Source organism: Schistocerca cancellata, chromosome 2 (genome assembly GCF_023864275.1).
Source record: "Schistocerca cancellata isolate TAMUIC-IGC-003103 chromosome 2, iqSchCanc2.1, whole genome shotgun sequence".
Taxonomy (NCBI): Eukaryota; Metazoa; Arthropoda; class Insecta; order Orthoptera; family Acrididae; genus Schistocerca; species Schistocerca cancellata.
The window spans coordinates 361,950,051-361,977,956 of NC_064627.1; the positions used below are offsets into that span (position 1 = coordinate 361,950,051).

The 27,906-nt window shown below is 44.8% G+C and overlaps 1 protein-coding gene across 1 annotated transcript in view; it reads left to right on the forward strand.

The window, feature by feature from the left end:
* LOC126161754 (large neutral amino acids transporter small subunit 1) overlaps positions 1–27,906 on the forward strand; it is a 336,636-nt gene that overhangs the window by 172,606 nt on the left and 136,124 nt on the right. The window contains exon 3 of the mRNA XM_049917803.1: positions 4,036–4,177. Within this exon, the coding sequence (XP_049773760.1) occupies positions 4,036–4,177 (142 nt within the window). The remainder of the gene's footprint in view (positions 1–4,035; positions 4,178–27,906) is intronic.

The following is a 27,906-nucleotide window of genomic DNA, read 5'->3' on the forward strand; positions in this document are numbered from 1 at the left end:
AGGTCTGAGAGGATGTAAAAGGAGGGGAGAACAAGGTGCAGCAGGGGAGGAGGCGGGATGAAAAGAGTAGGGGTGACAGGGTGTGCACCAAGAGGCAGGAGACAGGTGGGGCGGGAGATGAAAAGACAAGGCAAGAGGGAGCACAGGAGAGGGGTGAGGGGGTGTAGGAGAGGAAAGCTGCTCAGGAGAAGGGAGGGGGAGGAGAGGGAGCCCTGAGGAGGAGACAGGAGGAAGGTGGGGTTAAAGTTGGTAGGAAGAGTAGACGTCAGGGCGAAGCTCATCATCCGGGAGGGGTAGATGCTGGAAGTTGTATTGGGAAAGGAGGTGGAGGGTGTGGAGATGGAGATCGGGTGGGACACAATGGCGCGGCAACAGGCTGCGGGTAGAGAGGAAGGAAGACACCAGGGGGTGAGGGGGATCGAGGCGGTGGACAATATATAAAGGGTGCGGATATGCGCTCAAGGAAAAGGAGAAGGTGGGGGAAGGGGATGAGGTCGTAGAGGATGCGCATGGGGGACGGAAGGCGGATGCAGAAGGCGAGACGGAGTGTATGGTGTTCGAGGGTTTGGAGGGCTTTATAGAACCTGGGAGGGGCGGATCAGCCTAGGCTTGGCTGTGGTTATTCATTCGCATTTCCACTTCACAGTCACATCACCAACAGTAGACTGGGGCAGCTTTAGGAGGACTGAAATGTCCCTGATGGATGTCAAGTCCATGTTTGAAGTCACTGAACTCTGCTGACTGACCAAGTCTGCTGTTACCGCTTCTCCACTAACAACATAATACCTTCCGCCTCGTGTTATACAGGCGGTACAGCTTGCGTGACATCTAGTAGTCAATTCTGCATTACTTAGGGGTGACCTGATATATCGGATCACATAGTGTTCATGCAGTGTCAGGCTAAGAGGAGTCTCAACTGGTGTTTTGCTGCTACAGTACAGTAATTTGGGAAAGGTAGTGTATTTATCAAGGAGGTTAATCTCTCACCAGCACAGTAGGCGAAACAGAATTAAAAATGTGTTCTGTATAATGGTTAACCCGTTTCGTACTGTACCGTATCCATCCATCTACCAAAGTCCTCCGTTCTTTTTATTTGAGGAAAAGAACAGATTGCGGAAGTGTGAAACAGATGCCGTACGGTAGGTGGCGAGAACTATACAACATAGCAACGTTTCATGTTCTATTGATTCATTCGCGTGTCATGTTCCGTCAATCCCATCATGAAGGAATATGGACCGAGTCATGTTATACATTATAACAGGCAGAAGCAAACATTTCTGGCTACGTCTCTAAAGTATACTAACAACATTTTATGACTGGGCTAATCTACTCAAACCGGTAATTAATGTGCCCGCATCTCGTGGTCGAGCGGTAGCGTTCTCGCTTCTCACGCCCGGGTTCCCGGGTTCGATTCCCGGCGGGGTCAGGGATTTTCTCTGCCTCGTGATGGTTGGGTGTTGTGTAATGTCCTTAGGTTAGTTAGGTTTAAGTAGTTCTAAGTTCTAGGGGACTGATGACCATAGATGTTAAGTCCCATAGTGCTCAGAGCCATTTTTGATAATTAATTGTAATTGCTTCCATATTACTTGATATATGTATGTAAGGGGAAAAACAGCTACATTGAAAAACGCACTCCTCCTTTTTCTGTACTGCTCAGCTGCTGTTATTACCTAATACTTGCACAAAACAAACCTTTTAACTTTAAACGGACCACTTTTCAAGTTCAGGTGGCTCTGAGCACTATGGGACTTAAACATTTGAGGTCATCAGTCCCCTATAACTTAGAACTACTAAAACGTAAGTAACCTAAGGACATCACACACATCCATGCCCGAAGCAGGATTCGAACCTGCGACAGTAGTGGTCGCGCGGTTCAGGACTGAAGCGCCTAGAACCGCTCGGCCACACCGGTCGGCCGGACCACTGTTGCTATATGTTGACAAAATCCGGACGTATCTGAAACAAATCTTAGAGTTAGGCAGAATTTACACAGGATGGGCGAGAAGTCCCCGTAGGCCTGTAACTCTTGTTTACTATCAAAGGCTATTGTATAGGTTGGCAGCTATGTTACTTGTTATCAATTGTTGGCATTCATGTTTACATGTTTTGGCAGCCGCAGTCTGTAGCCATGACAGATGTGAGCAGTCATAGTTACACTAATGGGGAGCGCTTAATGATAAACAAAATTAATGTCGTGTGACTAGGGCCTCCCGTCGGGTAGACCGTTCGCCGGGTGCAAGTCTTTCGGTTTGACGCCACTTCGGCAACTTGCGCGTCGATGTGGATGAAACGAGGATGATTAGGACAACACAACACCCAGTCCTTGAGTGGAGAAAATCTCCGAGCCAGCCAGGAATCGAACCCGGACCCTTAGGATTGACTTTCTGTCGCGCTGACCACTCAGCTACTGGGGGCGGACAGTGCTTAGTGATTAGTGACTGAGCACACGGGCCGGGCACTGAGACACATTACGGGAGCAGTCCAGGAAATATTTACTGAGGCTCCACCGTGAAAGGCAACACCTCTGTATTGGAAAAGACGTGCTTTTGATTTCGGCAATGTTAAAGACAGGCCGCGGAGTGGTAGGAAGAAGACACAAGAAGAACCATGTCTAGAGTTTGTGCTTCGATGAAAAAATATCCTATCAAGTCGACACGTAAATGTACTTTGGAACTCGGCGTATTGACGACAACAATTCTAGATCGAATGAAAAAGACCTTAAGGTCAGACCTTTTAGAGCGACGTTCGTAAATGAGTTATCGGATACAGACCGAAATGAGCGAGTTTTAGCATGCCGTGCTTTGTTAACTTACTTTCTAAATGCAGTGAACCGTCTAATGTCACGTTTTCAGATGAACGTGCCACTTATCACAGATGACGCGCTGTAAGTATTGTCATTTGAGCCAAAGAGGATCCTCAGGTAATGACATGGGCAGCGATGACATCACCATATTTGCTTGGTCCGCACTTTTTTGGAGGAATTGCGAATGGCGCAGATTATTTACACGTGTTAAACATGGTTAATACCTCTTGAGGAAAGAGGCCTCACAGAACACATGTGGCTACAACAAGACGGAGCGCCTCCTCACTACGCTCTTGCAGTGCGGAAGCTCCTAAATGAACACTTTCCAGGACGGTGGATAGGTCGTGGTTCATCAGCAACATCAGCTCCCTTGAAGTGGGCACTAAGGAGTCCTGGCCCCACCACGCTTGACAGCTCGTGGGGAGGTATTAAGGCGCACGTCTTTATGCTACAAACGAAGAACTACAGACTGGGTGTTGTGTGATGTCCTTAGGTTAGTTAGGTTTAAGTTGTTCTAAGCTTCTGGGGACTGATGACCATAGATGTTAAGTCCCGTAGTGCTCAGAGCCATTTTTTTGAAGAACGACACAATGCTGTTGAGAATGCATTTTGCACTGCAACACCGGACATGCTCAAAAATATGTCAAGAAGGACATGGAGGCGTATGGAAATATTTTTACAGCATGATGGGGAAACTTACCGATATACTGGACACTTAATACACAATTAAGTACCTCTACTAAAACAAATCAAATCAGTTAGCATTCGATACTAGGGGTTACGAGGGCTTCTCGGCCACCTAAGTCCAAGTATTCATAGCAGAGCGCTTCAGATGGTAAGTCCCCTGCATACGAACGTAAAATGCCCAATTTACCAACCGCTGTCTAAGGCAGGACAATTAGAATGTTCTCACTGACAGAGACTGAATTCAGTTCTCATGGAGGCAAAGTGTAAGCTACCCTTGGTGCCTCCAATATAGCAGCGCTTTAAGTAGTCACGGCACCAGATTGCTTACAACTGGCATCCCTTAACAATAGTCACTAGTCACAAACTGTCTCAAAATTATGTTTCATCAGTGGATAACAAATGACCAGGTCGCTAGCCGAAGTGTGATTTTCAGTAGGCGTATAACGTGGACTCCATATATTTATGAACGCATATAGTGCTTTGTGTCACTAGGAGGCACGTGAGAAATCAGTATCTAACCGCGCCGTTTGTTGTTGTGTTCGCAGGCCACACTGAGTACTTCGACAACCCCATGGCGGGCGACTACAGCATGGGCAGCCTGGTGCTAGCCCTGTACTCGGGGCTCTTCGCCTTCGGCGGCTGGAACTTCCTCAACTTCGTCACCGAGGAGCTGCAGGACCCCTACAAGTGAGTACTGCCTTCACACCGACAGTCCCCTCAGACTGTTGTGAGACTATCCGTCTGTTTTTAGCCGCAATGTGCAAATAAAGTGTCTGAAACAAACTCCCGATCACCCCTGGTTCGCATAACTAGTGATTTGAACAGCGACCGTTACACTTCCGACGTGTTAAGGCTTGTGAATGTGCACCTTCGTTGAGGTCTCCGTAAAATTACACTACTGGCCATTAAAATAGTTACACCACGAAGATGACGTGCTACAGACGCGAAATTTAACCGACGAGAAGAAGATGCTGTGATATGCAAATGATTAGCTTTTCAGAGCATTCACACAAGGTTGGCGCCGGTGGCGACACCTACAACGTGCTGACATGAGGAAAGTTTCCAACCGATTCCTCATATACAAACAGCAGTTGACCGGCGTTGCCTGGTGAAACGTTGTTGTGATGCCTCGTATAAGGAGGAGAAATGCGTACCATCACGTTTCCGACTTTGATAAAGGTCGGATTGTAGCCTATCACGATTGCGGTTTATCGTATCGCGACATTGCTGCTCGCGTTGGTCGAGATCCAATGACTGTTAGCAGAATATGGAATCGGTGGTTTCAGGAGGGTAATACGGAACGCCGTGCTGGATCCCAACGGCCTCGTGTCACTAGCAGTCGAGATGACAGGCATCTTATCCGCATGGATTTAACGGATCGTGCAGCCACGTCTCGATCCCTGAGTCAACTGATGGGGACGTTTGCGAGACAACGCTCTGCACGAACAGTTCGACGATGTTTGCAGCAGCATGGGTTATCAGCTCCGAGACCATGGCTGCGGTTACCCTTGACGCTGCATCACAGACAGGAGCGCCTGCGATGGTGTACTCAACGACGAACCCGGGTGCACGAACGGCAAAGCTTCATTTTTTCGGATGAATCGAGGTTCTGTTTAGAGCATCATGATGGTCGCATCCGTGTTTGGCGACATCGCGGTGAACGCACATTGGAAGCGTGTATTCGTCATCGCCATACTGGCGTATCACCCGGCGTGATGGTATGGGGCGCCGCTGGTTACACGTCTCGGTCACCTCTTGTTCGCGTTGACGGCACTTTGAACAGTGGACGTTACATTTCAGATGTGTTACGACCCATGGCTCTACCCTTCATTGATCCCTGCGAAACCCTACATTTCAGCAGGATAATGCACGACCGCATGTTGCAGGTCCTGTACGGGCCTTTCTGGACACAGAAAATGTTCGACTGCTGCCTTGGACAGCACATTCTCCAGATCTCTCACCAATTGAAAACGTCTGGTCAATGGTGGCCGAGCAACTGGCTCGTCACAATACGCCAGTCACTACTCTTGCTTGTTTGACTCAATGCCCAGGCGTATCAAGGACGTTATTGCGGCCAGAGGTGGTTGTTCTGGGTACTGGTTTCTCAGGATCTACGCACCCAAATTGCGTGAAAATGTAATCACATGTCAGTTCTAGTATAATATATCTGTCTAATGAATACCAGTTTATCATCTGCATTTCTTCTTGGTATAGTAATTTTAACGGCCAGTAGTGTATGTTTCAATAAGATATAGCAAGACTTGCTCGTAGTCTCTGATTCCCTTATCTACCTTGATGCTCAGGGAGTGCAACTGTTACCCCGATTAGCACGTTCCTCGGATCTATCACCCATTGAAAGTATCCCACTCGGTTTCACGAGAAAGAAGAACTGGGAACCTGCCTAATGAAAATGTAACATCATCTGTTTCTACAGCTGATTTTAACATTTGCGGGAGAGGTTGTCAGAACACATGCCTCCCAGAACCGATGACGGCTTAGGGAGACTAGGCAGAAGATGGTGTGTAAGAGAACGTATACCTAACTTATTATGTAGTTCTTACTTGCTGTTAAATGTTGCAATACTGTAGTAATTCACTTGACACACAACTGAAAACTCTGACAGGAGATGACAGGTGCTGCTAACGAAATTTGATGTGATCGAGCCTGATGCTATTATTAACACACTGAAAACTTCATTGACACGTTATACAACACGCCAGTGCTTGTGGACGTCTCAAATACCTGTAGGTCGCATTGGAGATCTGTACGATGCTGTGTAGTCGAATCATGCAGTGACTAAGGCAGGCACTCATCTGATGTCGAACTACGGATGGCGGTTATCTCTAAAACATCCGGTTTTCGGTTACACTGGTTCTTTTCGTCTCCAGTTTAAACTGACTGTTAAAACCGCCCAAAATAATCGATTTCTGAAATAATATTCGGTTTTTTACTGCTATTACTTCCACTTAGAACAAAGACTGAAAAATTCTAATGAAGGTGAAGGAGAAGGAGATAACGATCGATATGGGGTTGAGACTCTGGCATAAATATCATTGTCTCCAAGAAAGATGGCAAAGTTGAACCAGAGGGTACGGCAATGGCAAGAGCGAAAGTTCACAAGTTGATGGCTTCCCCGCATCGTCACTTTTGGATGGCGTCAATTATTCACACTGAAGCAACCACAAAATGCAACCACAAAATGAAAGGCCAGTTACTATACCAAGTTTGCAGCACGTCAATGAAATTATAGATATATAAGTCGAATTTACCTTCGCTTCCATGGAACATTGTGGATGTCTTCTCCTTGTATGATGTCGTAAGCTTGTTATGCCTTTTCCCATTTTTAATGTTTTGCAGCAAATGGAGCATTGTACTTCATTGCTACCGCACTTCGTAAAATACTTCCGATCTAGGGGTGGCAATATTCTGCAATGCTATTGATGTGGGAGGACGACAGTGAGACCTGGTGGGAACAAGTGTTGTTCACTCCAACTACACGCGTACCGTCTAACAGACCACGCCACGCGGCAGTAGGTGCATTATTGTTTCTGCAGTTCTTTACCGGTTCTTATGTCATGTGTTTGTTGCTAGGCGTCTTTATAAAAATAGTGCTGATCCCTTTTCCGAATTGATATAATAACCCATTCCTCGTTCTTTTAAAAAGTTTTATTCAAAAACCAAAAATTTTAGCACAGGCGCTGTGGCGAATCGATATGCTTTTTTTTTAATCCAGTTATTATTAAAAATGAAAGAAAGCTGTCACAACACATACCAAACAAATATCGAAAAATAACGAGTTATTCAGATCTAAATTACCGGTATCGATTTTAACCAGTCTGTTTTTTCCGCCCCTATTTCGGACTGGGCAGGCGCTGCTCAAACTGAACACGTGATGCCACATACACCCGTTGAGAATGTCTTAGAAGACCTACGCCGACCACACCAAAGCAATATCTCCGTACCGTGCATCGCCCCTTTGATGTTTAATATCTTCTTTATTGACAACTCTACATTTTATTGTAATGTAATTTTACGATTTTTTCTACCTTGTCAAGTAAGCCATAATTCTGGAAAAAATTATAAAAATTTACGTATGACTTTGTGTTAATGTGTTTGTGCACGTTTCCTCCCGTACGGGCCTCGCTGGCATTTGTCAACAACCAGATGTCTGTCTGGGCAGCGTCTGTTACCTTATTTGCCATTGTTGACTCGCGCTGTTATTCTTTCAGTTTTCATCAGTCCCTCCTTGTGATGAGCACATGCTTATTTTGGTGCAATATTTCTTAACAGTTGTCTGTTCTACAAACTGAAAATATTACGGAGAAGAGGACTATCAGATGAGCAGTTGTTGGAGCAGTCGTCTGATTCTTCCAGTGATGACGATAATGAGATACATGTCGCTGAAAACTCAGAACTACACGGAGATGATGATAATGAAAAATCCCTTTACGAAGATGGAGAAAAACAATATAGTGCAAGTTTTGTTGAGTATGACATTGTTTTCACGAAATGGGAATGTATTATGGGCTACGTGTTCTCAAGATGGAATTTGTGATAGGTGGAGCAAAAACCGATGTATTGAAAGAAGCCCAGGGACCTGCAAGTTATTCTATGAGCGCTGTAGCTCACTACATCATCCTGGAGTGGCCTCTGCTCCAGTGGCGACGACACCTCTGTACCTAACACGAATAAACGTCTCATTTAACTAGGGATGTCTTACTGGTGGTCCGGCACTCACTTTCAGACACCGCCACCACCGCCATCCCATTTGCGAAGGAGGCAGACGCCAGGGATCGAATCCGCCTGGCGGGTTAACGACGATGGCCGGTGTGCCGGTCAGCCTGAATGTGGTTTTTAGGCGGTTTTCCACATCCCACTAGGTGAATGCCATAATTGACATAGCCATTTCCTCCGCCACACCAGAGATCAAACCTTCACCTCTACAATTTATGGTGATCAAGACGGAGAATTTTATTGAAAACTTTTATTCCCAATGTAATGTTTTTGCACACTGACATTATCACTTAGTAGATACGTGCAGATCTCCAAAAGACTTACGTAGATGATGCAGTTGTGTGCTGAGAAGTCACAGTGCTATAAAATTGTAGTGAAATGCGAGAAGAAATGCAGAGTATCTATGGTTGGTTCAGTGACCCTCTACATAAAAGAACGTAACGTATTTTGCATAAACAGGTGGGCATCCCCTTTGTTATATGATTGCATGATGGCCCAACAATCACTAGAAGCACTCACACCTATTAAATATCTGGAGTGATTTAAAGTGGTATGATCAGATAAAACTAATCACAGGAAAGTCAGCTGCCAGACTTGAGATTCAGTGGGAGAATCCTCAGGAAGTATAGTCCATCTACGAAGGATGTAACTTAAAAAACTCTCGTCACCCGACGCTTGAATGTTATTCGTAGTCCGGAACTCGTACCAGAAAGAATTGTTAGAGGAAATAGAGAAGAGCGAAAGAAGATCAGTGTGTTTCGTCGCATTTACGTTTAGGAAACGCGAAAGGGTCACAAAGATGTGCAACCAACTCCAGTGGCAAACGTTACAAGAGAGATACGTTACTCATCACGGTGTAGTCGATTTAAAATTCCGTGAGCGTACTTTCTTAGAACAGTTAATGCGCTGCTTCCTGGACTTGGGTAGGCGCGCCAGCCAGGGATCGAATCCGCCTGGCGGGTTAACGACGATGGCCGGTGTGCCAGTCAGCCTGAATGTGGTTTTTAGGCGGTTTTCCACATCCCACTAGATGAATGCCAGGCTGGTCCCCATCTCCGGCCTCAGTTACACGACTCACAGTCATTTGAAAAACTTCCGCACTATTTCATGGCTTACACTAGACGCAGACAGCTGGGGTACACTAATTCCGTCCCAGGTGGTACGTAGTGGCGACAGGAAGGGCATTCGGCCATCCTCCAACTCTAACATCGCCCAATCCATATTGACACGGCCGACTCCGCGTTGAAGTGGGACAAAGGCCCAAAGAAAATGAAAATGATGACTTTCTTAGCACAGTCAACAAATACGTTGCTTCCTCCCGCCTATATCTCACGGAAAGGTCGTGACTGTGAAAATAGAGGGTTTAGAGCTCCCACGAAGGCTTATCAACAATAATTCTTTATTTCGTTTCGCAAATCATTCGCAACAAGAAAGAGGAAAGCGACAGCGACACGTGAAGTACTCCCAACCATATACCATAAAGCCGCTTGCAGAGTACAAATGTAGAAATTTTTTGCAAGAATTACTCTGGGGCGTGTTTAAGAACACATCCTAAAAGTACCGATCTTGCTATCATGGATTTCCATTTGTTCTTGAGTTTAGAGAAAGTCATGGTTGATCAACATACGCTACTGGCCATTAAAATTGCTACACCACGAAGATGACGTGCTACAGACGCGAAATTTAACCGACAGGAAGAAGATGCTGTGATATGCAAATGATTAACTTGTCAGAGCATTCACTCAAGGTTGGCGCCAGTGGCGAAACCTACAACGTGCTGACGTGAGGAAAGTTTCCAACCGGTTTCTCACACACAAACAGCAGTTGACCGGCGTTGCCTGGTGAAAAGCTTTTGTGATGCCTCGTGTAAGGAGGAGAAATGCGTACCATCACGTTTCCGACTTTGATAAAGGTCGGATTGTAGCCTATCGCGATTGCGGTTTATCGTATCGCGACATTGCTGCTAGCGTTGGTCGAGATCCAATGACTGTTAGCAGAATATGGAATCTGTGGGTTCAGGAGGGTAATACGGAACGCCGTGCTGGATCCCAACGGCCTCGTATCACTAGCAGTCGAGATGACAGGCATCTTATCCGCATGACTGTAACGGTTCGTGCAACCACGTCTCGATTCCTGAGTCAACAGATGGGGACGTTTGCAAGACAACAACCATCTGCACGAACAGTTCGACGACGTTTGCAGCAGCATGAACTATCAGCTCGGAGACCATGGCTGCGGTTACCCTTGACGCTGCATCACAGACAGGAGCTTCTGCGATTGTGTACTCAACGACGAACCCGGGTGCACGAATGGCAAAACGTCATTTTTTCGGATGAATCCCGGTTCTGTTTACAGCATCATGATGGTCACATCCGTGTTTGGCGACACTGCGGTGAACGCACATTGGAAGCGTGTATTCGTCATCGTCATACTGGCGTATCACCCGGCTCGATGGTATGGAGTGCCATTGTTTACACATCTCGGTCACCTCTTGTTCGTATTGATGGCACTTTGAACAGTGGACGTTACATTTCAGATGTGTTACGACCCGTGGCTCTACCTTTCATTCGATCCCTGCGAAACCCTACATTTCAGCAGGATAATGCACGACCGCATGTTGCAGGTCCTGTACAGGCCTTTCTGGATAAAGAAAATGTTCGACTGCTGCCCTGGCCAGCACATTCTCCAGATCGCTCACCAATTGAAAACGTCTGGTCAATGGCGGCCGAGCAACTGGCTCGCCACAATACGCGTCACTACTCTTGATGAACTGTGGTATCTCGTTGAAGCTGCATGGGCAGCTGTACCTGTACACGCCATCCAAGCTCTGCTTGACTCAATGCCCAAGTGTATCAAGGCCGTTATTACGGCCAGGGGTGGTCGTTCTGGGAACTGATTTCTCAGGATCTACGCACCCAAATTGCGTGAAAATGTGATCGCATGTCAGTTCTAGTATAATATATTTGTCCAATGAATACTCGTTTATCATCTGCATTTCTTCTTGTTGTAGCAATTTTAATGGCCAGTAGTGTATTTACTATGACAAAATCCCACATGTATGCTTGCCACACATATGCGTCAGACTTCTATGATGCAGTAACACAGTCGTTAGTCTCATGGTCTGAAACGTGACTCATCCGATAAATAGCTCAACAGTCTTCACCAATGAATATCTGAAGACTAATACACTTTAACCTTTTTTTTTCAGTCCAAGAGAAATTTCCTTTTTGTGTCGACCCCTTTACCCACGAGAAAGCACTACGTAGAATGGATCAACTTGCCACCGTGTTACAGCAGCCGTCACTTCCTCGAAGCCCAGTGACTTGTAGCACTTGAGAGCCACCAACATGAGAAGGAGCCGCTGCTGACTTGTGGGAAAGCTGCGTCCCTCCAACTCCGTTGCTGACGCGCGCGCGGCTGATAAGGGGAGCGCCCGTGATTCAGAGTCTCAGACCTTCCGTCGCGACTGGGACGGGAACTCGATTACGGCGTCTGCACCGTCCCGTGCCGCCTTAATCGCATCACTGCGCCGAGCTGCGAGCGCCTCGCTCTGACTAAACCGCCGCCTCTAGCAGAAAGAGAGACACGAGCCGCCCTCGCACCAGGAGAGCGTTCAGTCCTAGAAAAGACATTTATTTATTACTCTCTTCCGGCAGAATAAGAGTTGCCGCCTAAAAGAGCACACTAGTGATTTCGAGCGCTGCAGGAGGTGTAGAACTGGTACCAGCGATCATGTGACCCATCATCCCCTGCATGCATCTGCAGTCGGTTTTACAGAATCTGCGCTGCAAGTTGCATTAACATGCAGACACGATAATGGCAAAACGGAGCTATTGTGTTTGGATGTGCCGATGACCACATCGTGATTGACTTCCTAGATTTCTGGTTGTATGAACATGGCTGCACAGCTTGTTTATATTCGGTATGTTCTGTTAACAAATGAATATGGGATGGTCGAATTTGATTGCTCAGGTAATCTCAAATCTATTTCCTGCCACATTTACTAAACTGGAATATCTCTCTAGCTTTCTTTACATGCCTGTTGACACCTATTGTCACTGATGTTATAAGGGCCTTGTTGTTGTTGTTGTTGTTGTTGTTGTTGTTGTCTTCAGTCCGAAGACTGATTTCATGCACCTCTCCATGCTATTCTATCATGTGCAAGACTTTTCATCTCCGAGTAACTACTGCAATCTACATGCATCTGAATCTGCTTACTGTATTCATCTCTTGGCCTCCCTTTACGATTTTAACCTCCCCTCCCCTTCCCCCCAAGCTTCCATCCAGTACTTAATTGGTCGTCCTTTGATGTCTCAGATTGTGTCTTACTAACGGATCCCTTCTTCCAGTCAGCTTGTGTCACAGTTTTCATTTTTCCCTAATTCTATTGAATACCTCCTCACTAATTACGTGATCTACTCTTCAGAATTCCTCTCTAGCGCCACATTTCAAAAGCTTCTATTATCTTCTTGACTAAGCTGTTTATCGTGCACTTTCCATTTCCACACGTTGTTACACTCCAATCAAATACTTTCTGTAATCAAATACTTTCTGTAAAGACTACCTGACACGTAAATCTATTATCGATGTTAACAAATTTCTCTTCTTTAGAAACTCTTTTCTTGTCATTGCCAGTCTACATGTTTAATCCTCTCTACTTCTACCATCGTCGGTTATTTTGCTGTCCAAATAGTAAAACTCATCTACTACTTTAAGTGTCTCGTTTCCTAATCTAATTTCCGGAGCATCACCCGATTTAATTCGACTTCATTGCATTATCCCCGTTTTGCTTTTGCTGATGTTCCTTTCAAGACATTGTCCATTCCGTTCAACTGCTCGTCCAAGTTGTTTGCTGTCTTTGAAAGAATTACAATGTCATCGGCAGACCTCAAAGTTCTTTTTTATTCTCCCTGAACTTTAATTCCTACTCAAAGTTTTCTTATGTTTCTTTATTGCTTGCTCAATATACAGATAGAATAACATCAGGGATAGGCTACAACCGTGTCTCACTCGCTTCTCAACCACTGCTTCCTTTTCATGCCTCTCGGCTCTTATAACTGCCCTCTGCTTTCTGTAAAAGTTGTAAATAGCCTTACGCTCCCTGTATTTTACCCCTGTCACCTTTACAGTTTGAAAGAGAGTATTCTAGTCAACTTTATGAAAAGCTTTCTCTAAGTCTACAAACCTACCTTTTGTGAGAAGTCGGGTCAGTATTGCCTCACGTGTTCCTACATTTCTCCAGAATCCAAACCGTTCTTCCCCAAGTCAGCTTCTACCAGTTTTCCATTCTTCTGTAAATAACTCATGGCAGTACTTTGCAACCGTTACTTATTAAAGTGATAGGTCGGTAATTTTCACACCTGTCAACACTTTCCCTCTTTGAAAAAGGGAACTGTTATATTCTTCATGAAGTCTGAGGGTATTTCGCCTGTCTCATACATCACGCCCCCCAGATGGAAGAGTATTGTCCGACTGGCTCTCCCAAGGCTCTCAGTAGTTCTAACGGGATGTTGCCTACTCGCGGGGCCCCGTTTCTACTTAGGTCACAGCGATACGATACTGCACGCCTTTGGGAAAAATTACCGCTGTAGTTTCCTCTTACGATCACTGATTCCCCATTCTATGTAACTGATTTGAAAAGTTCTGGTCTGTTTGTAAACAGAAGATCTAAGACTGGAATGACCGACGATTCGGCATGCGAGCAGTGCTCTTGCATAAGTCCATAGCTCCCTTTCTTGCCTGAATGCACACTTACCCCACCGGCACTCCATCCTCTCTTAGCGTAAGGAGAGGGAACACGGGCAAACTACTAACTGCCCCGCATTTAGATGGCAACGCAGTCGCACTGCTTAAGACTTGATTTCATATTTATCAGCAACATAGATCACAAACAAAATAATTTTCAGTATTATGTAATTATTTTTGTCGTGCTCAAGACATAATTTTTGTCTGGTACAAACTGTCAGCATACGGACAGACAGACAATCTCACATATTTTAACACTAACATTGCCACATAATTGTACTTATTTAGTTTCACAATTCAAAAACGCCTTTCGTGCTCATCTAAATATTTTATTACGTGTGCAATCTACTTAGGGAGACATGTAAAATCTTCCTGAGAAATAGAAGTGGAAATTCTCTCTGAGGAAAACAGTGTAGACCGTCTGGATAATTTTAACGAAGGGCGCTGATAACCTTGCCATTGAGCTCCCATAAGCTCCAAACACAAACAAACACGCACAGCCGGCCGAAGTGGCCGTGCGGTTAAAGGTGCTGCAGTCTGGAACCGCAAGGCCGCTACGGTCGCAGGTTCGAATCCTGCCTCGGGCATGGATGTTTGTGATGTCCTTAGGTTAGTTAGGTTTAACTAGTTCTAAGTTCTAGGGGACTAATGACCTCAGCAGTTGAGTCCCATAGTGCTCAGAGCCAAACACGCACACCCACACACACACACACACACACACACACACACACACACACACACACACACACACAGTTTTAAAGGAACCGAATTTGTCTTCTGAGCTCTAGTTACATTGCAGATCTATCAGTGTGTGTGTATGAATTCCTAAGAGACCAAACTGCTGAGATCATCGGCACCTAGACCTACGCACTACTGAAACTACCTTACGCTAAGAGCAACACACACACCCATGCCCAAGGGAGACTCGGACCACCGGCGGGAGGGGCCGCCAAATCCGTGACATGTTGCCTCTAACTGCGTGGCGATCTTTCAGTTCTAGCTATACATGCACAGGGGCCTTTTCAACTGAAACAGCAAAGAGGCTCGAAAACAGATATAGTGGCAGTGTCCCCAAACGGTTAGAAAACTGTCCTTATAATTCTTTCAAGGCCACAATGTGTTCTTCAAACCACAGTTTCTTTTGGTCAGAATTCGTTCTGTCTACAATGCGGTTTTCTTTTTAAAATTCATCCCCATCAAACCAAAAGCAAGTCGTTTCTCACCTTGAAATATCTTACTGTGGGCAGTATGCAGTCAAGTCTACTCAAAATACGAGCTCTGTAATCCATTCCGGAAGTTCTGATTTTCGTTACTGCCTTCCTTCTTCCTTCATAAATTCGACAATAGCGGATTATAAATCGAAAAATCGTTCTAGGTATGCCCCATGACGTGACCGACGTACTTGCAGTGATATATCTTCATACACTTAGTCAGTTCGATCAAAACTGTTGCAAATAACGATTTCGTAATGCATACTACTTCAGAAAATTTACTACTCGCACCACCAGTTTCATCACACGCTGCATGTCTTCAAATTTAGCACAAAGCCCTTTTTGATGTACAGAACAATGAATCCCATCTGTTGCTCCCCGTAATTTTTTGCTCTTTCATCATCGACTAAATCTTTAAATACTTTCTGCATGGTGTTGTAATGTCTTTCCGTAGCAAATTTGCCGTAGACATCGATTTGTGACTGCAAATCAGATTTTGAGAATTCTCGTCCTTCTCTTTTACCATCCCCATGCATTCTTAAAGGTTGGTGACTATGAATCATTAGACTGCCTCTTTTTGTGCAAACAGCCATTGGACCTGTCAGCTTCCTTTATGTCACGAACAAATGGCGAAGGAAGTGCTGATACCACGATTCTGCCGAACTGAAGAATGTCGTGACGACCGAAAATTTCAGCGCCGCAATGCTAAATGAAGTGTCGCGCTGTACCGAGTACTTCCGAGAAGGGCCGAACAAAGCCGAGACAGGCCGAGCCTTGGCTGGCAGGCGTGCAGCACACTGTGCTTGCGTGCAGTTGGGCACACTGTGGCAGACTCTGATCTAAGGCGTTGCCCTAACGAATCGGTTATTTGATTAATTCCTCAAGTTAATTTTTTGATAAGACAAAAAAATGTTCAAATGTGTGTGAAATCTTATGGGACTTAACTACTAAGGTCATCAGTCCCTAAGCTTACAGTCGGCCAGGGTGGCCGAGCGGTTCTTTTCATCATCATCGATGATGATGAAAAAACTGTTCAAATGTGTGTGAAATCTTATGGGACTTAACTACTAAGGTCATCAGTCCCTAAGCTTACAGTCGGCCGGGTGGCCGAGCGGTTCTTTTCATCATCATCGATGATGATGAAAAAACTATTCAAATGTGTGTGAAATCTTATGGGACTTAACTACTAAGTTCATCAGTCCCTAAGCTTACAGTCGGCCAGGGTGGCCGAGCGGTTCTAGCCGCTACAGTCTGGAACCGTGCGACCGCTACGGTCGCATGTTCGAATCCTTGCCTCGGGTATGGATGTGTGTGATGTCCTTAGGTTACTTAGGTTTAAGTAGTTCTAAGTCCTGGGGGACTGATGACCTCAGAAGTTAAGTCCCATAGTGCTCAGAGCCATTTGAACAAATCCTAAGCTTACGCACTACTTAACCTAAATTATCCGAAGGACAAACACACACACACACACACACACACACACACACACACACACACACACACATCCCCGAGGGAGGACTCGAACATCCGCCGGGACCAGCCGCACAGTCCATGACTGCAGCGCCTTGCCGGCCGGAGTGGCCGTGCGGTTCTAGGCGCTACAGTCTGGAGCCGAGCGACCGCTGCGGTCGCAGGTTCGAATGCTGCGTCGGGCATGGATGTGTGTGATGTCCTTAGGTTAGTTAGGTTTAATTAGTTCTAAGTTCTAGGCGACTGATGACCTCAGAAGTTAAGTCGCATAGTGCTCAGAGCCATTTGAACCATTTTTTTGCAGCGCCTTAGACCGCTTGGCTAACCCCGCGCGGCTGTGATAAGACAGTTAGAACAATTCCACAAGAATCTCTGCCCTACTATCTGCCTTAATCTTTTCAGTCTCCGGGACAATGGGAAGTAGGTTGAAATTTCCCCGTTATACAACAGTGACTGACGACCCATCCTAGCTTCGCACGGGGAGCACTGAGTATCTTCAAAATGGCCCTGAGCACTATGGGACTTAACTGCTGTGGTCATCAGTCCCCTAGAACTTAGAGCTACTTAAACCTAACTAACCGAAGGACATCACACACATCCATGCCCGAGGCAGGATTCGAACCTGCGACCGTAGCGGTCGCGCGGTTCCAGACTGAAGCGCCTAGGACCGCTCGGCCACCAAGGCCGGCCTGAGTATCTTCGACAGGACGACTTGCCTGCTGCAGCGGTAATTAATTAAATACACAAATCATTCTTGTGAATCAGTCATCTATTAGCGAAACACGTATCACTATCTCAACAATAGTGCATGAGAGAGCCTTCACATACAGACAGAAAGAGGCGGTGGGAGACTTACTTTATGATATTTACAGTGATCAACTACAACTTTATGACCACCGACCTAGAATCGATATAAACCCGTCCAGACGATAGCAACGTCACCTGGCGGGGAGTGGCTGCTAATGAGACACACAAACGGCGCATGTAGTATCAGTGAGCGTCCTGCCTCTCTGTAGAATAGGGAAGGCGCACCATGTATCTGAGTTTGACTGAGGAGAGATTGTGATGGCCCAAAGATTAGGCACGAGCATTTCGGAAACTGCACGACTCGCCAGGTGTACGAGGAGTGCTGTGGTGAATGTCTTCAACACGTGACGAAACCAAGGTATCGTAAGGTGAAACGTTCAGACATCGTGGGGTTGCGCGGCCACCCGTCATTACAGATGCCGGACGACGTAGGCTGGGCAGGCTGGTAAAACAGCACAGGCAGCTAACTGCTGCGAAACTAACTTCAGACTTTAATGCTGGGCTGAGTACAAGTGTGTCTGAATACACATTGCACCGAATACTCCTAACGATGGGCCTCCGCAGCCGACGACCCATGAGTGTGTCATTGTTAACAACATTGGCAACTACGACTGAAATGGGCACGTGACTATCGGCACTGGACGTTGGCGCAGTGGCAGAGAGGGTGAACAGCGCTTTGACACCTCTACTTAGGCCGGTATTACACTATCAAATTTCTTTGTCAAAGATTTGATCAAAGATGTGATCCAATATTCCGTCCAATATATTTGACAAAGATCTTTGACGTAGCGCTAGAGGGGGTATTACACTATCATCAAATTTTTCGTTACAGTTCAAGATGGCTGACAACAACTTGTTATTAACCGCAGCAGTTCTACGTACTCCAATTGCATTGTGTACACATGCGGAAAAGAAGTGGGGGAAAAAATGGAACCATACATACGAGGTTGACAGTCTTAAAAGTCCTGGGATTACAACTTGATAATAAATTCAGTTGGGAGGAGCACACCACAGAACTGCAGAAAGGCCTTAACAAATCTGTATTTGCAATTCGAGTGTTAGCAGACATAGGCAACATAAAAATGAAAAAGCTTGCATACTTTCATTCCATAATGTCATATGGGATAATATTTTGGGGTAAATCTTGAAGTCAAACAAGTTTTCAAGGTCCAAAAGCGTGTAATACGTATTATTTGTGGAGTAAATTCACGGACCTCCTGCAGAAACCTCTTCAAAGAACTGGGTATACTAACTATTGCCTCTCAATATATTTACTTCTTAATGAAATTTGTCGTAAATAATACATCTCTTTTTCCAACAAACAACTCAGTTCATACATACAATACCAGGAACAAAAATGATCTGCACAAGGACTTAAAAGCACTTACTTTAGTTCAAAAAGGGGTCCACTACTCAGGAACACTCATCTTCAATAATTTGCCAGGAAACATAAAAAATTCAGTTAGAAATAAAGATCAGTTTAAAAGGAGCCTGAAAGACTTAGTACTGGCTAACTCCTTCTACTCCATTGGCGAAATTTTTAATAGAAACAAATGATGTATTTATTCATACTATTAGTATTGTTATTTCAGCTTAAAAAAATCGACATGTTCCACATCCACGAGGCTCTCCTCAGCACGGATCTATGGAGCGAAAAAGTAATCTAATCTGGGTGAAGCCGTGGGTTTTACGACGACACGATAAAAGCATTCAACAAAACTTGTTAGTGAGCTTACAGTGGAAGACGTCAAGTCATACACCAATTACTTAAGAATGGATGAGCATACATTTCTGTATGTGCTCAATGAAGTGTATCCTCATATCACAAAGCACAATATTCACTTAAGAACTGCTACATCTTCAGAACACAGTCTCACTGTAACACTCCGATTCCTTGCTACAGGAGAGGGTTATGTTAGGTTAGGTCGGGTCAGGTCAGGTCAGGTCTCCAATCTCCTTAATCTATTTTTGAATTCAGGGTGCGTCACGTTGTGAAGCTCCCCGCCAGCTTCATACATCTCTATTAATTTTGTAGTTGTCGGCACACATCAATTGTATTTACCGCCAATGTTTATAAAAACTCTACAGACGACACAACGCTGCAGCGATGCTAGCGCTCCATGTGGTAACATGTCACATTGCAGTGAACAGAAGACAAGCGGTTTCTTTGATCAAATATACAGCGAGGCCCTAGATTTGATCAAATATTTGACGACATTTGACAAAGTCCCTATTACACTATCAAATATCTTTGACAAAGATATTGGACAAAGAAATTTGATAGTGTAATACCGGCCTTAGGGACGAAGAGAAGCTGGTGGCGCCTCCATAATGCTCTGAGCAACGTTCACGTAGGCATCCATGAGTCCAGGGAGATCGTGCGAGGCACCAGTATGACCAAGGAGTACCGTGCACTGGTTGCAGACTACGTACACCTCTTTACGACTAACTTTTAAATTTTCTGTGAAATCTTTGCCACTAATGATCCTGATGCAGGGGTTCTACAAAAGCACCCGATTACCAAGTTCGATCACCTGTAACACTTGCCCTTTCATAACCTAAATCTCGTTCGAAATCTGTGCTAACTTAACTATATATACCAAATGATACGCAGCTACAAACAGCTCTCCACCAACGCGCCCGGTCTGTCTCTGCTGCGCGTAGTCCAATAGTATTTTAAAATTTTGCTGGTGTCAGCATTAGTTTTCAACCAGCACTATGCCGGGCCTGGTGGTCTAGTGATACAGCTCGTGCCTGGAAACCGGAAGGATGCTAATACATGAGCATTACTACTGGTTGTAAGTGTATTTTGTAGATGTTAAGTGCTGCTTATAAGGGAATTACGTAATCAGGGTGTATACGACCCGGGACAACCGGGAAATCCGGGAAAAACCCAGGAATTTTTTCATCCGGGAGAAAACCGGGAAAAACCCGGGAATTTTTCAGAATTCCGGGAATTTTTCATTGTTTTAGCTTTCAGTTAAATTTTTGTAATTTTGACTGCAGAATTGATTCTCTAGCAAAGAATGTTGTTGTATCCTGCTACTGAAGAATGATACTGCAGCAATAAAATATAAACGAGAGGGAAAAAAATAAAACTTTAGTGGCAAAGGAAATGTGCAATTTACAACAACAAACAACCGTGCACGCACAAGCGTCAGCAAGTTCACATTAGGTTCGTTTGACCAATTGCCAGCGATCTGTTGCGCATGCGCATTTGACTCGCGTATAAGCAGTACCTTCTCCCGCTACTTGAAGTTTGGCTGTTAGCTGTATCGGTAGTAGCAGCAAGCAGCCATATGCAAACGAGAAATTTTTTTTCTCGCGCGCGCTAGCTGCCAGATTCACGCTTGCACAGAGTTGTCTGAGTTGTAGTGGGGAGGGGTTAACCTCCACATGACCCGTGTTTACGTAAAGTGAATTCGCTGCTTCTCTTCGTGTACTGCTCCCACGTCAAATGAAAACAAAACTGATTTCTGTGGCTGGGAGCTATCAAGTGACTTAAAATACATTCACATAATTACGGAGGGCAAAAATATATTATTAATTTCAGTTTTCAGATTTTATTTTATTTTTAAGTTAGTAGCGGTCAAGCATTAATCGCCTTACAGAACAGTGAAGTTATTTTTGCAAGTTTGCTAAAGAAATTTGGCTTTATTAATCTTTCCGCCGAGACGATCATTTTACAGTATTGGCTACTTCCAACTGTTCGCTGAATTTCAAGTGCACGTTATCATCTTCTGCCATATATGGCATTATGCCATAATAAAGAACCAAAAATGAGATCGTAGAGTACTGGTACTCCAAGAAAAATTACATCCCTAAAACCACACTGGAAAGCTTATTATCAGATGGGACCTACTTCATTGTGAATCTGGAAAAAGCCAATTTGCACATCAAGCCGAATTATGCATTTTAGTATGGTTTACGAAATTCCGATGCTCTTGGAGTATCCTCTGATGCACTGTTTCTTTTATGGTGTAATGTAAGCTCTCTTAGTGCTTTATACACACGAACATACGGGCTTCCTACACCACTGCAGTTGCACACGCACAATTATGCCTGTTTTCTGGTGCTCTCTGGCAACTGGTAAATCGAACCTATTTCTAACAGTCTCCGAATAGTATTGCGAACGGTGGTTAAAAAAGCGTTACTTTCAAAGTAAATTTCTTTTTATGCAAGATGAATTATGTTACGTGTGAGAAAGTGGGATGGATATCTAAATCACAGAGCGTTCGAAACAGAACAGTTTGAGGACCAGCCACTTACAAGAATTTCGAGCCGAGACATTTATGTCATAATTTTAAATTTACTGACACATTTGTGTGATGTGTCTTAAAGTATAACACACGCAAAAAATTAGCTTAGCTTCTGTTGTAGCGTGTTAATCTTAGAGACTAACATTATATGTGAAAGCTTAGCTTTTCTAGTAGATATACGGTGCGGCATACATTAATGTAAACCGTTAACTTTTCCTCTTGCGTGTTCGCGCTATGTGACCAGTGATCTTGCTATTGGCTGACTATAACACGTGTCCTATGTTCTGAATAGCCGCTGTCATCGGCTGACGAGATCTCGTGGCTTGAGATATGACTCGCTTACAAAAGGACATCGCAATCTCGGGTTCAGCGCTCCGGAAACCAACGCGCTGTGTTTGGTGCAATTCGAATTTATACTTTTGTAATACGAAAATATGCAGCGTATATGTTGCTGCAAATCAAAGGTCTTTCCAAAATTTCTCTCCCTTTTTTTTTTTTAGTTAAAGGTCTCTCCAAAACCTTCTTTACGCCATCTTTTCTTTTTTTCCGGGAAGTTCTATGCGATTCTATAAAACGTTAACCATTCAAAGGATTCATAAGTTTTACAGTTCCGAGGGAAAATCTACGGAAAACCTACTGTCACTTAGCACATAAAAAGTGTATTTTCACCCGGGAAAGATTATATTTTTTAAACGGGGTATCCGGGAGAAATCCGGGAATAATCCGGGAATTTTTTTTCCTTGTCCCCGTATACACCCTGGTAATATACGGTAATGCAAATGATTCTACACCATATTCAGATCTAGACATAAAAATCCACATACCTCTTTACAGTGAATGATGGATGGTACTTGGTTCCATTATTAGCAACTTTCTATCCCATTCGAGTGACGCACTGAGAGAGAAAAAATTGCTATATACACTGGTTGGTTGGTTGGTTGGTTTAAACGGGGGGGGGGGGGGGTAAGGGACCAAACTTCTAGGTCGACAGCCCCACACTGAAGAGCCAAAGAAACTATTACACTTGCTTTATATCGCGTAGAGCCCCAACAAGCACGCAGAGGTGTCGCAGCACGACATGGCATGGACTCGACTAATGTCTGAAGTAGTGCTGGAGGGAACTGATACCATGAATCCTGCAGAACTGTCCATAAATCCGCAAGAGTATGAGGGGGTGCAACATCTGCTGAACAGCACGTTGCAAGACATCCCAGATATACCCAGCAATATTCAGTCCGGGGGGTTTGGTGGCCAGCGGAAGTGTTTAAACTCAGAAGAGTGTTCCTGGAGCCACTCTGTAGCAATTCTGGATGATGGGGTGTTGCATTGTCCCGCTGGAATTGCCCGAGTCCGTTGGAATGGGCAATGGACATGAGTGGATGCCGATGATCAGACAGTATGCTTACGTACTTGTAACCCGTCAGAGTCGTATCTAGAAGTATCAGGGGTCCCATATCTCTCCAAATGCATCTCACCATTACAGAGCCTCCACCAGCCTGAACATTCCCCTGCTGACAGGCAAGGTCTATGGATTCATGAGGTTGTCTTCATACCCGTACACGTCTATCCGCTCGATACAATATCGTATGTTTCCAGTCATCAACAGTCCAATGTCGGTGTTGACGGGCCCAGGCGAGGCATAAAGCTTTGTATCGTGCAGTCGTACACGAGTGGGCCTTCGGCTCCGAAAGCCCATATCGAATATGTTTTGTTGAATGGTTCGCACGCTGACACTTGTTAATGGCCCAGCATTGAAATCTGCAATAATTTGGTCCCGTTCTTGCAGAATGCTTTTACGGCTGGAGGCATGTCGGAGATTTGATGTTTTACCGGATTCCTGATTTCACGATACACTCGTGAAATGGTCGTACCGAAAATCCGCACTTCATCACTACCTCGGAGATGCTGTGTCCAATCGCTCGTGCGCCGACTAAACACCACGATCAAACTCACTTAAATCTTGATTTCCTGGTATTGTAGCAGCAGTACCAACTGCGCCAGACACATGTTGTCTTATGTAGGCGTTGCCGACCGCAGCCCTGTCTTCTGCTCTGTATTTGAATATGAATGCCTATACCAGTTTCTTTGGCACTTCAGTGTATATGCTTCCATGCGCGTCTTAATTTCTCGTGGCATGATACTTATTGACATATATGATGGTGGCAGCGGAATGATCACATAGTCTTCCTCAAATATAGGTTCTCTCAATTTCGCGAAAACTATGTCGCCTTTCTAAGGCTTCCCAAACAATTTTCCCAAAAATTTCTTTTACACTTTCCCATAGGCTATGACAGCAGTGCATCTTTAATACATACCCTGCTCTGAAACTGAGCACTATGGGACTTAACATCTGATGTCATCAGTCCCCTAGACTTAGAACTACTTAAACCTAACAAACATAAGGACATCACACACATCCATGCCCGAGGCAGGATTCGAACTTGCGACCGTTGCAGCAGCGCGGTTCCAGGCTGTAGCGCCTAGAACCGCTCGTCCACAACGGCCGGCGGAATAAAGCCAGATCTGAGGTGCATACCGGAGCATATAGACATTTATACAAATGGAATGGGTCGGTATGTGGCTAATACTGGTGCAAAGTTTGCATTCACCGTATAGTGCCCTCCGACGTATGTTTATAGACGTGGGAAACAACAATGCACAAGCAAATATAAATTATGGTGTTGTCTTGTGGATGCATATCCATACATAAAATAAAAAGGACTGACAATAGTCCAGAACTAGCGTAGACAATCCTACGTGATACACTGCACATGTCAAAACTGTCAATCAGATTGGCTCCCTAGTTCTCGGATTGCCACAACCATACACAAACGAAACGAAGGCGCGGGAGATCGGAAACGCATTCATCGTCCATGAAGGATATAAAAAGTTATTACCTATAAATGATCGAAGCGATTTCATGAATCCAGTGTATCTACATTAATTGACTATCACAAAATTAGTGCTCATATGGAAACACACAAAAGTTACGTACTGTTGCAGCCGCACTTCAGGTTTCTGCCACAAGAGCGCAGCAGTGACCAGTTAGCCAAGATGGAGACACGCACCGAGAAACGGTACGTTGTGCTTGAAATACATTCACATCAATCTGCTGTAAGAGTGCAACGACGCTTCAGCAAAGATCCACCAGCTGCCAACTTCATTTGGCAATGGTATGCGCGGTTTAAAGCTTCAGGATGCCTCTGAAGGGGCTCTCAATGAGTCGATATGCAGTGAGTGCAGGAACAGTTGACTGCACGTACCCTACAGAAGTAGATGAACAGAGCAAACAGAGGGATGAACATATCACACTTGACCGTTTGGAAGATCTTAAGGAAACGACTGAAGCCGAAGCCTTATTAAAAGCAATTTCTACAAGCCCTGACTCCCAATGGCTAAGTTAGACACTCTGAATTTTCGGCACAGTTGCAGCAGCTTATGGAAAAGGATGGATTTTATGAGAAAGTCATCTTCAGTGACGAAGGAACATTGTTTTGTCAACGGGACAGTGAACAGGCACAGTGTACGAATGTGGGGGACAGAGAATCCTCATACATTTGAGATTCGCTAAAAGTTATAGTGTTCTGTCCACTCCCATAGTTTAAAATATATGGTCCCATTTCTTTTGCCAAGGACTGTTACAGGACATGCCGGAAAATCTGCTCATGCTGCAACTGGAGACCGACATTGTGGATTTCTTCTGCCACCAGTGTAGTGCTCCACTCCACTTCCATCATTATGAATTCTTAAACAGGAAATTGAGAAACCGATTCATCTCTTGTGGTGGGGTTGATGATACGCAATTCATATCATGGTGTTCGTGCTCTCCTGACCTAACCCGGATTTCTTTTGTGTGGGTTTACTCCTCTTGTACCAAAATATCTACGAGAACTGCGAACTTGCAGCAACAGCGCTTTTGAGCAAACTGACAGGGCTATGCTGCGTCAGACGTGGGAAGAACATAATCATCGACATGATACCTGCAGAATTAGTAGGGTGCACATATGGAGCGCTTGTAATGTGTTAAAAAAACCTTTTTTAGTTTTTCTATGTGTGTGCAAAGCCGTGTGACAGTATGTCAAACAATATAGCTACAGAATGAAATTTTCACCTTGCAGCGGAGTGTACGCCGATATGAAACTTCCTGGCAGATTAAAACTGTGTGCCGGACCGCGACACGAACTCGGGACCTTTGCCTTTCGCAGGCAAGTGCTCGGCCAACCGAGCTTCCCAAGCATTACTCACGACCCGGCCTGATAGCTATACTTCCGCCAGTCCCTCGTCTCCTACCTTCCAAACTTCGCAGAACCTCTTCTGTGAAACTTGCAAGAATAGCACTTCTGGAAGAAAGGATATTGCGGATACATGGCTTAGCCACCGCCTGGAGCATGTTTCCAGAATGAAATTTTCACTTTGCAGCGGAGTGTGCGATGATACGAAACTTCCTGGCGGATAAAACTGTGTGTCGGTCCGGCACACAGTTTTAATCTGCCAGGAAGTTTCAATATAGCTACAGCAAATCTGTGAAATTGTTTCAGTCATTTATAATTTCCTTGTGTGGAGTGTGTTATCCCAGCAGTTTATGCTGGTAATGGACAGACCACTACTTCTGGGTATTGTGAACATCTGGCGATAATGTTGTTTCCTCCAGAAATAGCCATCGACCGTTGAGTGAGAAGCTCGTCTAAAAGACGAGTTTGGAATTTATAAAGCATGAAAAGAAATACAGTATTTTATTTAATGGGTAGCAAAGTTGCCAGGATAGAAGAAAAAAGTTTTATTTAAGGTACACAAAATACGTCGCGTAATTCAGCGAAAACACGTGAAACGTAAAGTCGGATGTCGATTTAGGGTTTGGACACTGATTGTCTCTATCTCGAATCATCGTTTCACAATGCATTTCCCAGCTCGCTCTCAATAAAGTATGTAAATATATTCAAATATACTTCGAGTGATATATGTCTCTGGTCGGAACAGGTGGGACCAAACGGCAATATCGGTAATCAGTTGGCCAAGCACAGAGTGGTGCAGTGAAAATAACAGTCGGGAATCCTGTAACTGATGTCCAAGATTGCACAGTTAACCTTTGAGGGTCAAACAGTTGGTTGTATTCGCCCCGCCCCACTCCAAGAACTCACACAAGAAACACATGCTAAAGATGGATACGTTTCTGGAAATACAACATTGTCATTTTTGAGAGTTCGTCCTGGAAGAAACACATCATCTTTTCTCTGCAATAGGTTTTGTGATTTACCAACTACATTGTCAATTTTATAAACTGCTGTAAGCAAAAAATCTTTGTAACAGAGAATATGTTTCAAACATTGGTGGTGCTATTCTCCCGTATGTACATTTAAGGAATCGTCATGATCCACGAAACAACGTGAGGCTCGGCAATGATGTGCTCTGGTAGCAGTGACTGTTACGGTTACCAGATCGATCGAGAAACCGGTTGTCAGCTGTTGGTAGCATACAGAATGTCTTCACAGAATGTCATATCGTCACATGGCAATAGACGATATACAATGGCTCCCTGTATTGCGAATCAAGGAGCTTGGAGTAACGCTTCTCAAAGTTGTTCAAAAATGTTCAAATGTGTGTGAAATCTTATGGGACGTAACTACTAAGGTCATCAGTCCCTGAGCTTACACACTACTTAACCTAAATTAGCCTAAGGACAAGCACACACACCCATGCGCGAGGGAGGACTCGAACCTCCGCCGGGACCAGCCGCACAGCCTATGACTGTCTCAAAGTTGGTCAACACCTTTCCGTAGGTCAGTAATGGTCCAAGGTAACAGTGTTAGGACTCCAGTTCTTTGTCCTAGAATGTCCTAAGCATTTTATGTCGAATTGAAGCTCCAATAGAATATTGATCGTGATCCAGGTGTTGTCATTCACCGGGTACACAACTAAAGATGTTCACGTATTGTTGCTGGATGCCATCTCTCTGCACACCACAGTCGTCGCAGTACCCTTGAGTAGGGATGTATCGTGACCCCTACGGTGAGGTGTGAAGCAGGCTACTCCCTAAGCTGGGGCGCCGCCTGCAATGGTGGTGGCGGCAGGAGTCGAATGGTGGTCCGTCAGGATAACATACTTGGTTAAGAAGGTGTTTTGTTCATAATAGTCATTTTTTTTTCTTCGAGCCTTTGTCCCGCTTCGACGCGGGGTCGGCCCTGTTACTATG